This window comes from Dipodomys spectabilis, unplaced genomic scaffold, assembly GCF_019054845.1.
Source record: "Dipodomys spectabilis isolate Male_0828 unplaced genomic scaffold, ASM1905484v1 ptg000783l, whole genome shotgun sequence".
NCBI classification, from domain to species: Eukaryota; Metazoa; Chordata; class Mammalia; order Rodentia; family Heteromyidae; genus Dipodomys; species Dipodomys spectabilis.
The window spans coordinates 5,708,903-5,724,975 of record NW_024871460.1 but is presented as its reverse complement, the minus strand read 5'-3'; the positions used below and the strand labels follow the sequence as shown (position 1 = coordinate 5,724,975).

At 39.1% G+C, this 16,073-nt stretch overlaps 1 protein-coding gene across 3 annotated transcripts in view; it reads left to right on the top strand.

The window, feature by feature from the left end:
• Positions 1–16,073, top strand: part of Col14a1 (collagen type XIV alpha 1 chain) — a 167,833-nt gene that overhangs the window by 52,966 nt on the left and 98,794 nt on the right. For all 3 annotated transcript variants that reach the window (XM_042673144.1, XM_042673143.1, XM_042673146.1), the window contains exons 12-17: positions 1,973–2,102; positions 6,291–6,430; positions 11,001–11,127; positions 12,912–13,051; positions 13,245–13,377; positions 14,782–14,841. In XM_042673144.1, coding sequence (XP_042529078.1) covers positions 1,973–2,102; positions 6,291–6,430; positions 11,001–11,127; positions 12,912–13,051; positions 13,245–13,377; positions 14,782–14,841 — 730 coding nt within the window. The remainder of the gene's footprint in view (positions 1–1,972; positions 2,103–6,290; positions 6,431–11,000; positions 11,128–12,911; positions 13,052–13,244; positions 13,378–14,781; positions 14,842–16,073) is intronic.

Here is a 16,073-nt window from a genome sequence, read left to right as displayed (position 1 = left end):
AGGGAGAATAAAAAATATCATTGGTATGATTTTTTTAGCATCTATTCTACTTAAACTATGGAAATTTGGCTCCCAAATGATTTATTTCAGTCATTTTTTTAAGTCTCTTGACACCAGAGAAGTGTGATTTGACTTCCAGAATGGGTGTGGCAGTTTGGAACATGATTTTCTGACACAGCCTAACAAGCTGCTTCTGATCATTGAAATCCTTAGAGTCAAAATAGGCAAATCTTAGTATCCAGAAGAAAGGATTCACCACCTGCTTTCTCTGCTTTCCACGTTTAGACAACTTTTCCCCACCCCACTTGCATTTAAAGTTGATCTGGAGTATTCTGGCATACGGGACACTTAAAACTGTTTCTGGGAAAGATGTTCATCTTTACTATAAAATAGAGAGAAATAAAAATTACAGGGCTACTAGTTCACAACCAACAGATTAGCAACCCCTTTTTGAAGTCTGATAATATGATGCAGTCATGAACATGCAAGAACACATCACTCCTTTGCTGCAGTGGGCAGATAGATTGGTACAGCTACCTTGGAAAATGTTTTGAAATATGAGGTTGAAGCTATTTATTACTTTAAAGGAATAGGAAATCATCTTGTAAGAATTCTCAAGGTGAATATTTGGCTGGAATAGAACATGGCAAACAACCAACATGCTGCATCATCAGGAGAAGAATGGAAGACAGTAGACTATTTATATTGAAGAGTAGCATAAAGGAGTTAATTAGAAATGTTGACTTTTTCCCTGTGTGTCAGCATGGATAAATCATAAAGCATAATAATGACAGGAAAAATCCATAAATTGTAAAAATATTGCATTTATATGGCCCCATTTATATATATTATTAAATGTTGTTAAGACTACATATTGCCAGGTACATACATACAAATACAGAAGTAAAAATATAGAGCAATCAGATAGTTCAATATTAGGACAGAGATGGTGAACTGATGTATAAGAAAGAATGTCTGCTTTATCTTAATGTATTATTTAGTTCTTTCTAAAATAAGTCTGAATTTCACAGTATGATAATCTAATATTTGTTACATTTGTTAGGCATAGCATATTTTTTTGTACAACAACAATTGTATATATTGAGATAGTTCAAAACTTTAATTTTGTTTTTGTCTGTCATGGGGCTTGAACTCAGGGCCTGAGTGTTATCCTTGAGCTCTTTTGCTTAAGGATAGAGGTCTACCACTTCAAGCTAGAGCTCCATTTCTGATTTTCTGGTGGTTAGGTGGAGATAGTTTCCTGCCTGGACTGGCTTTGAACTGTTATCCTCAGATCTCAGCTTCCTGAGTAACTAAAAATTTAACTTGAGAAAAGCAATCATATGACTGGAGACTATGGAGATTTTTTTCGTCCTTCAGGAATCTAAAGCTAGCTTGACACATGATTGACACTTGGTAGTCACCCATTTGAGATTATTGTCTGATATGATCAATTGCAAAGGTCAGAAAAGTTGTCCCTGAATCAAAGAGCAAATTGCTGAGTTGGACGTTAAGATAGACTTATAATATAACTACCCTGAATACTGGAAGAAACTTGCATTCCAGATCCCCTTGTCACATGGAGTGGTAAAAGTGACCCCACTTAAGCAGACTTGAAGCAAAAACTGGGCATCCAGCCAGAGGACTGGTGAGGCACCAGTGGCCTGCTTCCAGCCTTGTGGCCTGAGGCTCCTGTCATTAGAGAACAGTTTTGATTCAATTCCATCCCCCTTGTTCTGGAGACCCAACACTCAACCCTGCTGGTCATTGATCCAGATGAAAATGCTGCGTTAAAGCAGCCTGTGCAGCGCATTCAGTTTTAAAGGCTTCCATGTTCAGTGCTAATGAACCACAACTGGAGACAATGGAAAAGTTAGACCTGAAGCCTCTTTGATGAAGGGATTTAACTCTGTTCTGATCCACAGACATAATACACACTTGCCTATGAACTAATGATGTGTATTGTTTTCAGATGAAAATCGGAGAGACCCACACAGACATCGAGTTGACCGGACTGTTCCCCAATACAGAATACACAGTCACAGTGTACGCCATGTTTGGAGAAGAGGCTAGTGATCCTGTTACGGGACAAGAAACCACATGTGAGCAAGAGGGTCATGCAGATAAAATCCTTCAGTGAAAGTCCATAGGCTTCTGACTTAGAAATATCAGTTTTGGTTAAAACTCTGGAAGAGTTCATTGCAACATAGGGAATTTTATTTCTTCTGTCTTGTATTGTGAGTGAGAGGGATGCTGACACTAAACTTTATCTGTCTTATCTCAATCCAAAAGCTAGATCAGGATAGGAATGGAGAACTCCGGAATGGCTAGGGGGTGAGAACGGAGGCAGATAGCTCACCTTAACTCATATTTTAGCTGAGATGGGGTGAAAATGAGATGTGTTATTTATTTTTCTTTTTTAGGTTGTAAAAGAATTAGAGCACGTGGCTGATATCATACTAAGTGTAGGAGTCCATGTAAAAGCACTTAGCATATAGTTCCTCCACATCTGATCAAAATTAATATGAGTTTATTACAATGTTTTTAATCAAGTAAGACTTTCATTGGTGAGGCTAGGCTAGTTTCTTTTGTTTTTTGTTTTGGCGGTCATGGGGCTTAAACTCTGGGCCTGGGCATAGTCCCTGAACTCTCAGCTCAAGGCAAGTGCTCTACCAGTTAGACACACAGGGCCATTTCCGGTTTTTGACAGGTTAATTGGAGATAAGAGTCTTACAGACTTTCCTTCTCCAGCTGGCTTTGAATCTTGACCTCAGATCTTAGCGTCCTGAGTAGCTAGGATTACAGGTGTGAGCCCCCAGCGCCCAGCTGCAAGGCTAGTTTTTGCTATTTTATTTTAGCATTTTATTATTTATTCATTCATTCATTCAGTTATATTATCTTTAAGTAGTTGAACACAGGTATTTAAGGCAACATGCTAGTTTGCGAGTTCAATGCATCTCGATCAATGCCACCTCTTTCATCGTTCTTCCCCCATTTCTTCCAACCCACACATCCTCATGATTTGCCAGGTATTTTATTTTCTTTTGTTGTTGACTTTATTTTATTTTGCTTATAATGTTGGGGAATTAACTCAGGGCTTCATATACTAGGCAAATGGCCTACTATTTTTTTTTTTTGGCCTACTATTTTTTAAAATTAATTAATTGATTAATTTTTTTGGGTCCGGTCATGAGGCCTGAACTCTGGGCCTGGGCGCTGTCCCTCAGCTCTTCACCTCAAGGTTAGCACTCTACCACTTGAGCCATAGCGCCACTTTCGCCTTTTTTCTTTTTGCTTATGTGGTGCTGAGGAATTGAACCCAGGGCCTCATGCATGCAAGGCAAGCGCTCTACCACTGAGCCACCTTCCCAGCCCCAAATGGTCTACTATTGAGCTACATTTTTGGCCCTAAGGCTAATTGACACTAATTGTGGGAAATTTACAATATTTTCAAGAAATATGTGGTTATCTATTTTGGAAAGTATACTCTTTTGAAACATGAGAAAATACAGAGCACCCTGAGGACTTAGGTGTCCTTTCTAAAATACTTTTGACTCTAAGACTCTACTTGGGAAATCATAATAGAAGTTAATGATAAGGAAAGATCTTTTCCCATACCCTGCTTTGTTAGTTGAGAAAGTATTCTTGCTCTTCAGAGGAAAACAGATATAATTAACACAACAAACAAACAAAACAGAGAGAGCCCAAAGCAGCAGAAGAAAACAATCATACCAGAAATTATCTAATATATCATTTGACTCAAGGAACTTTGGAATGCTATTTATTTGAAAGAAACACCGTTACCATCTACCAGTCACTTAGAATACTCATTTATTTATGTATTTAAAAATGTGTATGACTTATTCTAATGATTAGCAATTGGTTAGAAAGAGAAATCTTAACATATAATGTCCTGGGAACATGCTCCCAAGACTCACATTTGAATTCATTAAGGAAACTAGAGTTTATTGTGCTTTACTACCAAATATAAATATACCTGAATTTCAAAAAAGGGGTGTAGTACAAGGTATGCCTGATACTTAATTCTATATTTTGTCATTTGCCTTTCCATTTGCCTTTCTCTTTTTACCCTTTTCTCTGGCTCCTTAAGTATTAGAAGGGTCATTAACTCCCATAAAATCAAAGAACCAGTGTATGTTTAATGAATGAAACAATTGACCTTTTAGAGTTATATGCCTTGGAGCATTTTGCTTATGGCTATTGATGAAAATTTTCCTTATTTGTCTCCAAGGTTTTAACTGTTGACTCAACAGCAATATTTATTCTCTCTCTGTCTCTCTCTGTCTCTCACACACCGCACAGAGAGAGAGAGACAAAGACCAGAGACAGAGACAGAAAGAGGGAAGGAGAATGAGGGGAAGATAAAGAGGCTGAGGGGTCTATTATTCCATCTGTTATTACTTGGCCTAGAATCAATCAACTGCCTGAGTTCAACTTACTTTTCTTCTGGTTTTAATAATTTTGACTTTGGCCACGTTACCTCAATTTTGTCTTCAATAAGATCAATAATTGCAATTCTTTGCTTGAGATTGAACAATATTTAATAAGATAACATTATACATCAGGTTCATGGAAAGCACTCAATAAATGTTAGCAATTTTTGCTACTATAACTATGTATAAGATCACAAACTCTCAAAGATTATGGTCAGTTTTTACCCAGTTGAATCAGAAGAGAGTCCTTGAAGAAGTTAAAATAGCTCTGGAACTGACAGAAATCAATGGAAATACCAATATCTCTTTAATTTTAAAGCAGGGGATTTAGCTAGTGCTAGTGATTACGCAATGATACCTTGAACATTTATTGAGTATTTGCTACATTGTGGGTAGCTCTGGAAACAAATTTAAATCCTATTTGCTAGTCCTCCTGAGGTTCTAAAACATTGAAGGAAAGAGAGAGAGAGAGGAAACAATGTTCCATGAAAAACAATGAGACAGGAAAGGGAGCTAGGCAGTGCCTGGGGTGGAAGAATGATTGGACATAAGATGATCATGGAGAACCTCATCAAGAAGGTGACATGACACACATTCAATGACCGAGAGAGGTGAGGAAACCATCATGTAAGATGAGGCAGAAGGGCCTGGTAAGGGACAGAAAATACAATGTCTTCTATGTGGGCTCAGCTGGAGGTTCCACGACCAGGAAGAACTGGCAATAGCATGAACCTAGGACAGCAGAGCAGGAGATGGAGGGAGCAAGATGGTAGAGGTTAGCTTTCAATGTCTTAATGGCTATTGTAACCATTGAAGGAGTTGGGAACCATTTGGATGCTTTAATGTAGAGCAAGCTGGTCTGGCTGGGAACTCTGCCTGCTCATTTAGCTGTATGAGATTGGGGAAGATGGAAGCAGGGAGGACAGTTAAGATTATGTGCAAAACATTTCAGCCAGTCTCAGGTAATGGGAGCAGCCATTTGTTAGCAGTGGGAGTAGGAAGAAGCAGTCGGATTTTGGGTAAGTGTAGAAAGAACTGATGATGGATTATAAGTGAGTTATGAAAAGAAGAAGAATCTAGGGAAGTCTAGGTTTTTGGCCTGAGTGGTGGGAAACACAGGATTGCTCTTTGTTCAGGGGGAATAGACTGAAGGTAAAGGGTGGTCCAGTTTTTCACAGGTTAGAGATGCCTGGTGGCAGATGGCATCATTCTCATTGTATGAATGGACAGTTATGGAGCTGAGAAAGAAAGTGGCTTGTCAGTCACATGATAGTTAAGTGGACGAGCATGATTTGATTTCAGAGATCTATTTCATATTGTTCATATCAAGCTATAATGATAACACTGAACAGAGAGAAAATCGCTCAAATCTTTGGGCTAGTACCAGGGCTTCATGCTTCATGCTCTTGCTGGGCTTTCTTGCTCATAGCCAGCACTCTATCACTCGTGCTATAGCTCTCATCCAGCAATTTGCTGATTAATTAGGAACGAAGTCTTGAAAACTTTTCTGCGTGGGCTGTTTGACCAGTAACCTTCCAGATCTCAGCCTCTTGAGTAGCTAGGATTATAGATGTGGTACATGAAATCTTACTTATTTGTAAGCAAATGGAACTTAATTATTGCAAACTTTTTCTACATGGAAAGTATCTTCTTGGTTAATTAGACAGTGTGTTTGGTTTTGAGACAATTTACGGATCACTTCAGCATTGCTGTTTTCTGGGTGATAGTTTCTCATATGAAATAACTCAGAAGTCAAAGATGCTGTTTCTTGTCTGTTTTTCTTTATAACTATGCTAGTTAATATCTGAATTATATTCTTTTCCATTTACTGCTCAGTACCTTTATCACCACCAAGAAATCTGAGAATCTCTAATGTTGGCTCTACGAGTGCTCGATTAAGTTGGGACCCAGCATCGAGAAAGATCAGTGGTTACCGAATTGTATATACCAGTGCAGATGGCACCGAAATCAATGAGGTATGTTGTGGAGCATGATATGTATTTTCCAGGTTGTTGTGTGCTTTTTATTCGTGGCAGCATATTCAAAATATAATGGCTTAAACCATGACTATGTGTTTATTTTCCCTCAGAGGATCTGTGAGTCAGGAGTTGGGCTTGAATGTGTAGTTTGGGAGGGGGAACAGGTAGAGTGACAGCCTGCCTGTGTCTGGAGTGGGCATCATCTCAATGGCTTCCTTACTGCTTTGTCTGGAGTTTGCTGGGGACGACTGGAGCAGCTGGCAACCAGAGCACACCTCTGTGTCTCCACGTAGACTTCTCACATGAGGCCTCTAATGCCAGCTTAGACAGTATTGGCTCAGGACTTCTATGACATGGACAAGTTGTGTCAGCTTGAATGACCTGGACTCAAAGTGTTTGATATCACCTCTGCCATATTCCATGGGGAGAGATATCACAGGCCCATGCCTGGATCCAATGCAGGGAGAAACATAGATTCCACTTTTGGGGAGCCTGTCAGTCACATACTGAGAACAAATAAGATGGGTGGTACACAGGAGTTTGGAACAGAACAAAGATTGAAATAAGAACTGCTAAGCTATAGGTGTTTCTGGTCAGTAATGAATAATCTACTTATCCAAAAGCCTTGCATTTTGCTATAGAGGAAGATCAGGTAGAAAATACAAATGAGTGAAGCATGCCATTACACCCACAAAGAAATACACTCTAACCTGTTTTTCTTGAAACATAAGGATAATTTAGATTGTGTTTTGCATCCCCATTTTGGGTATATGGATGTAGAAGAAATTATTTTCCATAAAAAGGGAACAGCATAGGTGAGGGCTGGAGAATTGCCAGAGATTTCTATATTTTATGAAACTGATCAATTAGAAAAGAATCAACCAGTGGGTGCCAGTGGCTCACACCTGTAATGCTAGCTACCCAGGAGGCTGAGATCTGATGAATGCAGTTCCAAGCCAGGTTGGGCAGGAAAAGTCTGTGAAGACTCCTATCTAAGAACCTTATCTATGAGTCTATGAGACTCTTATCTCCAATTAGCTACTTGAAGAGCCGGGAGTGGAGTTGTGGCGCAAGTGGTAGATCACTAGCCTTGATCACAAAAGCTCAGGGACAGTGCCTAGCCCGGAGTTCAAGCCTCAGAACCAATTGAAAAAATAATAAAACAACCAAAACAATGTAATATCTATATTCATCAACAAATGTGTGTTCATTATGAGCCCTCCTTCTCTGGTAATGAGTTTTGATAAGACAAAAATATACTTCAGTATATATTTACCAATTATATTTATAATCACAATCTGATGATAAAAAGCTAACATTGAAATTTTGACACAGAGTGAGTAGATTTTATTTATTTTTTATTGTTGGTGGTTTAAAAACAACTTCCTGCTGGACACCAATGGCTCATGCTTGTAATCCTAGCTACTCAGAAGGCTGAGATCTGAGGATTGCGGTTCAAAGCCAGCCCAGTCCGTGAGATTCTTATCTTCAATTAGCCACTAGAAAACCGGAAGTACCGCTGTAGCTCAAGTGATAGGTCACTCACTTTGAGCTGAAAAGCTCAGGAAAAGCACTCAGGCTCAGAATTCAAGCCCCACAACCAACAACACCACAAAAAAAAGCAGAACAAGAAACAAAAAAATATCGGCAAATTCCCCCTACGTAATTATTGTGAACACCTTGCTTTGTGGTACCTGTAAACATTTGGGGAATGGGACAGGAGGAAAGTAGCAATCATTCACAAGTAACAATCATTCACACCCCCAGCATTTGTACAGAATGTAATGCTCTTTTGTAAGAAATGTTTTATGATTTTTAAAATAAGTTTGGTGAACCTATTTTTGGTGGTCATTTTTAAGGCAGTTTTCAAATGGTGGTTGCATTTTCTAATCCACTCCTAAACACTAAGTTTGATTTTTTATCTTCTCTGTTAATATAGATGCACCCTTTGGAGATAAACAAAATACATTGGCAAATTCAGTACTAGTGATTTCCTGGTGTTTTTGTTTGTTTGTTTGTTTTGCTTTTTGCTAGTCCTGGGGCTTGAGCTCAGGGCCTGAGAACTTTTTTTGCTCAAGGCTAGCATCTATCACTTGAGCAATAGCACCATTTCCAGCTTTTCTGCTTATGTAGAGCTGAGGAATCGAACCCAGGGCTTTGTGCATGCTAGGCAAACACTTTACCACCAAGCCATTCCCAGCTTCTTCCTTGTGCTTGGGGAGAAAGTACATCATACACATATCCATGCTTATAAGATTTTTTTTATCTTTGCAAATGTTTGCCCCAATTTTACAAGTTTTCTGTAGTAAACAACCAAGGTGTGGATAGTGATACCACAAGTTAATATAAGTATAAACCAGAGAATGATTGGCAACAAGCTTTATTACTCAGTTTAACATTTGGTTTTGGAAGTGGTTGATGGATGAATAAAGTGTGGTTATTTTTATTACATAGTTTCTTACTTATAGACTTAAATTGTCAATGCCAGTAATGATTATTAAACTTTGTAAAAATATATATAGTTGTTTTTCCATTGTATGCAAATTAAAAAATGTGCCATTTCTTGGTTGTATGTTTGATTATGTAGGAAATGTTTGTGAGCAGTTCAAAAAATGAAAACAAAAAGTTCCTGTATGTGTATGTGAGGCTGAAGTTAAGCTTCTAGCAAGATTGCTCAGAATATTACCCACAAAAATTGTCACGAAACAACGAGATCACAGCATTTGGTGATCATTTCTTCAAGTTCGTCTACATGTTAAAAGTACTACCAACAGAGCCAGTTCCAAAACTAGTAATTTAAATATTATAGAATAAAAATAAGAATAAATGATAGAAGGTTTTTTTGGTAGAATCATCAGTGTTGATATTATATCAACTCTAGTCTGTTTAGTATCAAATAAGATGCTGTAGTAAATGAATTAGATCCCTGTTAGCAGACACACATGTTGGGTTAGAGTACACACTAAGGGCTAAGCATTACTTAGCAGCAAATGTTACCAATCTCTGGTTCAGAATGAAATGACACACATTTTCCACCACTATTGCTGTGTAGCTCAGCTTGACACAAGAGCTCTTGATTATGCAGTGTGGGAAGAGCTCATGTGAAACTGCACCTCTGCCATGGGTGTGAGCTGGGGTGACTGTTGCATCTCACTGGGAGTTTGGTCGGGCCAGGATGACTTCATTCCTGGCTGGCATCTCAGTGTTTCTTTCCTTAAGAGTGGCTCAGGGTTACCGAATGGTGAAATGGAAGTTCTTCTCCTCTGGCTAGTGCTTTATTTAGACCTAGCGTTGGATAAAATGTCTGGATTTGCTCTTGTAGTTTAGAGGAGCTCTTTCTTAGCTTATTTAAATCTATCTCCATTTTTATTTCTTCTATTCACTCAAACAATACAATTAAACAGAGTGCTTAGGAGACAGACAGTAAACAAACAAAATAACTCAAGGTATGATTTGTGCCACAAAGAGAACAACAAAGAGAGTGTTAGAAAATAATGCAACTGGCTGGCCGACATTGGCTCATGACTACAGTCCTAGCTACTCAGAAGGCTGAGATCTCAGAATTGTGGTTCAAAGCCAGCCTTGGCAGGAAAATCTGTGGGACTCTTATCTCCAAATAACCGCCACAAAAAGCCAAAAGTGGTGCTGTGGCTTAAAGTGGTAGAGTGCTACTAACCTTGAGCAAAAGAAGCTCAGAGACAGCACATAGGCCCTGAGTTCAAGCCCCAGTTCTGACACACACACACACACACACACACACACACACACACACACACACACACACACACACAGTGCCCAAAAGAAAAACATGGGAAATGAAAACCCCTCTGAGGATGCTCAATCTCCCAATGACAAAACCATGTCTCTTCTTTCCATCACTTTTACGGGTGACTTGGAGCCAGGGGTGTCCTGTAGATCCTGCCTTCATCTCCTCTCTCTTTGTGTTTTCTTCCCTGGAGGTCTATTCTCTGTTGTTAAGTTCTCTCTGCTCGCTCTCCCCCTTTCTTGTACTCTGGTCTTTATCCTTGGGATGTCATTCCTTTATGGACCTTGAAGAGGTTGGTAGATACTTTCCTCGACCGTGTCTTTCTAGGAGAGATAAAAGGATATATTTCCTATCTCCTGGATGATGATGATAATTCCTCCTCTACGATTAATCTCTCCTCTGCACAGTTGCTTCCCTGTGAAGCTCTCAGAGGAATTATTGGGTAACATGAAGTTGTGGGAGCCAACATAGCCCTGGCAGTGAAGACCAAACCTGGCAATCTGTTAATCTGGCTGGAAACATTCTATACATTTGTATTTACATTACTTCAGTTGTGTGCCCTTCCATACTCTTCATGAACACATATTATGAAGGTATTATGAAGGATATAAAAATACCATAGATAGCTTACATAAAGACGTAAGATTGGAAGTAAATATGTCTACATATATATGAGTTGACTGCTTTTATCATTGTATTGTAGTATTTCTAGCACAGTTATTGGCTTTGTGAGCTAAGGACAATAGCAAATGATTCCTAAAGAATATCGGCTAGACCTACCAAACCTCATCTCTTTTGCAGGTTGAAGTCGATCCTATCACTACCTTCCCTCTGAAAGGCTTGACTCCACTCACAGAATATGCCGTTGCCATTTTCTCTCTCTATGAGGAAGGACAGTCTTTGCCTCTGGCTGGAGTTTTCACCACAGGTAATTATGACTTGAAAGCTTTTCAAAAGTGAGTGTATAGCACCCAAAACCTGGACTAGCTCTTCAGCTGTGATTTTGAAGTGATTACATTTTATTTAAAAATATTAACACACAAATAAACAATTGGACAACTAGCGTGCATACTAATCATTGCCTATCCAAACAAGAGAGACCATTTAAATTAAAAATATCTAAGGTTTTGAAAAGTTTTACATTGTTCTGATTTGTTATTTTTAGTGCTGGTCTAGTGGCTTGATCAGGACCTGATGCTGTCCCTGAGCTTTTTTGCTCAAGGCTAGTGCTCTACAACTTGAGCCACACATCCACTACCAGATTTTTGGTGGTTAATTAGAGCTAAGAGTGTCATAGACTTTGCTGCCCTGGCTGTGTTTGAAGTGTGCTTCCAGACTAGATAGGTGTAAGCCACTGCACCCAGCTTTCTTTTATTTCTTAATGCAAAAATGTTGCATTTTCTTTATTCATGTGTGTTTGCACTGTATTGAGATCCCTACATTGTTGATAGTTGGCAGCTGTTTTTGATCAATAAATCGATGTTTCACAATACTTACTCTATCATTCAATAGCTAGTGCTATATTTTCATGGACCCTAAAATCTTTTCTTTATTGTTGCTGGTGGTGGTGGTCGTGGGGTTTGAACACAGGTCCTGAGCTCTGTCCCTGAGCTTTTTCGCTCAAGGACAGCACTCTACCACTTTGAGCCATAGCGCCATTTCTAGTTTTCTGGTGATTAATTGGAGCTAAGACTCTCACAGACTTTCTTATCAGGGATGGTTTTGAATTGTGATCTTCATATCCGAGTCTTCTAAGTAGCTAGGATTATAGGCATGAGCCATCAGTGCCTGATGAGCCTAAAATCTTAATATAACAAGGAATGTTTTCAAAACTAAAAGCAAACAATACATGAGTACATTTCTCTTTTTCACATATCTTACAATTACTCAATGAGTATAAACCTTTTTTTATTGTTTGCTTTTGGAGCTTACTGATTGCACTTTCAAATATATTTTCTGTGATATCAAAGGAAATAAGAAAAGTTAGAAACGAGAGCAAATCTGGATTGAGAAGTTATAATTACAAAAAGGTTGATAATTTTACAAAAAAATCATTTGTGGAGAATTCTGGCTGGAAGTTCCTGTTATCTTACAGATTATTAAAAATCCTTGGTTTCCAATAATAAAAATTAATGACTTAGAAAATTTATTTTGGATATAGCTGGACATTGTGCTTTCTCATGTAAATCCCCAAAATGGATAAGCTGTGAAGTTCTGGAAGATCTGATCAGCTATATTTCCCTTTTGATGACATCCATACGTATACATTAAAGGATGAAGTTTCTTGTCTTGGGCTCAATTTATTGCCCAGGAGTGCTTTTACCACGAAAGGAAATAGAAATAAAAGGAAGCAGTTTTTAGGGTGCTCTTTTGTTAATGTTCTCAAAATACTCAGAATATAATATCTTTATAAGATAATGATTATGGCATGTAAAATTTCTTTGAATGAAAAGAGCCTAATAAGCAAGCTAAGAGTTCTGAATTACTGGAATTAAAAAAAACTTGGTTGTTTCTACAGTATTATTAGTTTGTGATCCTGGTAGATGGTAGCCGCTGAAATGTAAGGCTGTACTGGACTTTGTCCATAATTTTCCAAAAAAAAAGCAAAAGATTCCCCAGAGAGTCTTGTCTCTCTGTGATCTTTGAGAGCTGCCTGGGTTTTGCTCTCTCGTCTTCTCCTTTCCCTAACAAATCTCCTTCCTTGGCCTACAGAGGAAGTTCCTGCCCAGCAGTACTTAGAGATTGATGAGGTGAAGACAGATGGTTTTAGAGTGACCTGGCATCCTCTGTCTGCTGAGGAAGGGCCGCACAAACTGATGTGGATCCCGGTGTATGGTGGGAAGACCCAAGAGGTGAATCTTCCAAAGCAGGTCAAAGTTAATCTGGAGTGTGCTCTCTGGATCTGAAAACTTCAATATGTCACTTGTGCAATATCAATAATGTATTTGTTGAAGAATTGGACCTTATTCCTATAAGGTCTCTAGCTTGATTTTGCCAGCCTTGGAGTTTGTGATTTTTATTTAGTGAGTGCCCAATACTTTTCAGGTTGCCTTAATAGAAGAGCAGGACTCCTATGTTATTGAAGGCCTTGAGCCTGGCACTGAATATGAAGTCTCACTCTTGGCTGTACTTGATGATGGGAGCGAGAGCGAGGTGGTGACTGCTGTGGGAACCACACGTAAGTCCTGATGTGGTGCACTTCAGCAGGGGCACCGTCACCATCCCACTGCGGATGGTCTCCATCAGCTTTATCCCTGGCTTGTGACTCCTCGGTCATTCTTTGTCCCCCATAATTCCTCATACATCTTTAGCTACAGTGATGCTGAGAGGTGAAACATCTTCACATTCTATTGTCTATGGAAGCAAGGGACCATGTTTGTCTTGTTCAATATTATGGTCTTTAGCACTTGATACAGCATTGGGTTAATTTTAATTGTACAATAATTGCTCATTGAACAGTGTATAGATAGATGGATGGATGGATGGATGGATGGATGGATACCTGAATAGATGGATGGATGCATGCATGCATGGATGAATGGATGGATGGCTATATGGATGGATGGAATACTTTATAAATGGATACATTGGCAGACAAATAGACCTAGGGATAACATTTCCAAGAGTTTCTGGAATTTTCCAAGTTGTTCTTGGTTCCAAGATTTTTGTACAATATTTACCCACTGATTATCTCTTCATTTTAAAATATGAAGTATTAACTACATATTAAATTCTCTTAGTGTGAGTGATTCCCTGGAATCAGATTATGAGACAGAAAATTACATCTAGAAGGTTTAATGAGGAGTGTGGTGGGGAGACATTTATGTAAGAATCGGAAGACAGTAGTGACAAGACCAAGGAAGAAGCTGAAACTAGGCCCGCAGCTAATTCCACTGCAAGGTCTAGGGTTTGAACTGTCTTTCTGATTGTCTCAGATTGAGGCAAAGGGGTCGGTCTTTGAGCCCCTGCATTCTCTACCACTGGGGATAGACTGTGCCTGAAAAGAGGCAGTGATTTAAGGGCAAGGCAATTTCCAGAGCTGGAAGACATTGGCAACCAGTGTTTGAGTACTTGGATGAGCGTGTTGATCTGTGTGTGTATGTGCAGATCACCAGGCAGCCATCCACCACATCGCCCACCCAGGGTGGATGCAAGAAACAGAAGACACACAGCTTGCCCGAGCGCATTGCCCTCCCTGGTGGTCTTCTTTGGAGCCCTTTCATGGCTTGATCTGCAACACTGCTTTATTTCCTTTAATTACCATGGCTATACCCCTGTTTCAAAATAATTGTGGTGTTTCATAATTTTGTAGAGGCTAATTCAAGTGTTTCTGTTCTGTCTGGTACCCGTGGTAAGAAACTTTAAAATTCTTTAGTTTCTGGTGTCTTTATCTATGGAACAGATAGCAGCTATCTTACTTTCAGCTCACTTTTTCTGACTTTTAATCATAGTCAAGTTTGTTGTAGGAAGCAATAAGATAGGTGGAATGTTCTTTAAAAGCTGTGATATGATTTTATATAAGTGTATGCAGTTACTGTCTTCAAAGAATTTTTAAGTAATGATTTTATGTTATTTTATTTAGTGGACAGTTTTTGGACAGAGCAAGCCACAACTATAGAACCTACTGTACCTGTGACTACAGGTAAGAACACCCAAGAAGGAATGGATCTACCCAGGAAAAGTTGAGTTTGGAATTTAAGCAAGAAGTTATGCTAATCGCTTTTATTTAGTTTATATTATTACTTTGAAAAGAGATGCCCCTCCCTTCTCTGGGGAATAGTTTGCAATTCCTTCTTCTCAAGTCTCTCAGTCCACGAATCTCATGACTCTCTCCCTTTCCCATTTGCAGTGTTACTATAGCAACATCCCCAGGGCCTTTGCCCTCCCCTTTCTCCCAGTGACTTCTCCTGTTGGCTCACTGTGGAGAATGATTCATACCGAGCTTGCATGTGCTTCTCTGACCTAGTGTTCTTCCTACATCAACTGTCTTGCTCTTTCAGGCCCCTTACCTTCCCTCACTGCAATACAGACTCCATTGAGTAGCCTTCGAGCTGGATAATATCATTTGCTTCTTTATGTAAAATACTTCAGTGACTTCCACTACCTGTTCACTCATTCATTCTTTGGTCAATCTTTAGTGATCCCTTCTTTGCTGCCCTAAAGTCAAGATTTTTCCTGATTGTTTCTGCTTCTCTTCCTGGCTTTAATCCTATTTCCTAGTCTCTCCTTCATTTCCTTCTACCACCTATACTTAACTCCACCTTGAACGGAAAGATTCCTCATAATTTCTAAAATCTGGTAACCTTCCCCAATTTTGCTAGCTGAATGTTGCTCTCCTACCTTCTTTGCAATACTTGCTACAAAGACCTAAACACATCTGATGTAAAGGAAGAGTTTGATAGATGTTTTCTGAATGGATAGATGAATGAATGAAGAGAAAGAAACATATAGTGGAAATAGACAAGATGGCAAGAAATCAGGGCAGAGGAGCAAGAAGGAAGAAATAATGCAACAAATAAGTGAGAAGATGTCATGGGAGGTGAGAATTAATGTGTAAAACTACACAGGTGAAGAGTCTGGACAAATACCCCCTGTATAGGATGAATGGACAAAGGCAGCCAGAAAGAGAGAGCCATGTTTGAGGGACCTAAAACAGACATTATGGACAGATGAATGGATGTATGTTGGATGTAGGATTTCACATGAAGGGGGATGAGGGCTCATCCCACATGACCACTTTTCCAATAGAGCAATGATGTGAAATTCTGAGTACCATACCCATCCTTTGGGTTAATGAACTGATTTGTTAATCCCAAGGGCTTTACCCCAATGCTTAACAGTGTATACGGAGGGATGATAATTAGGATGGGTCTC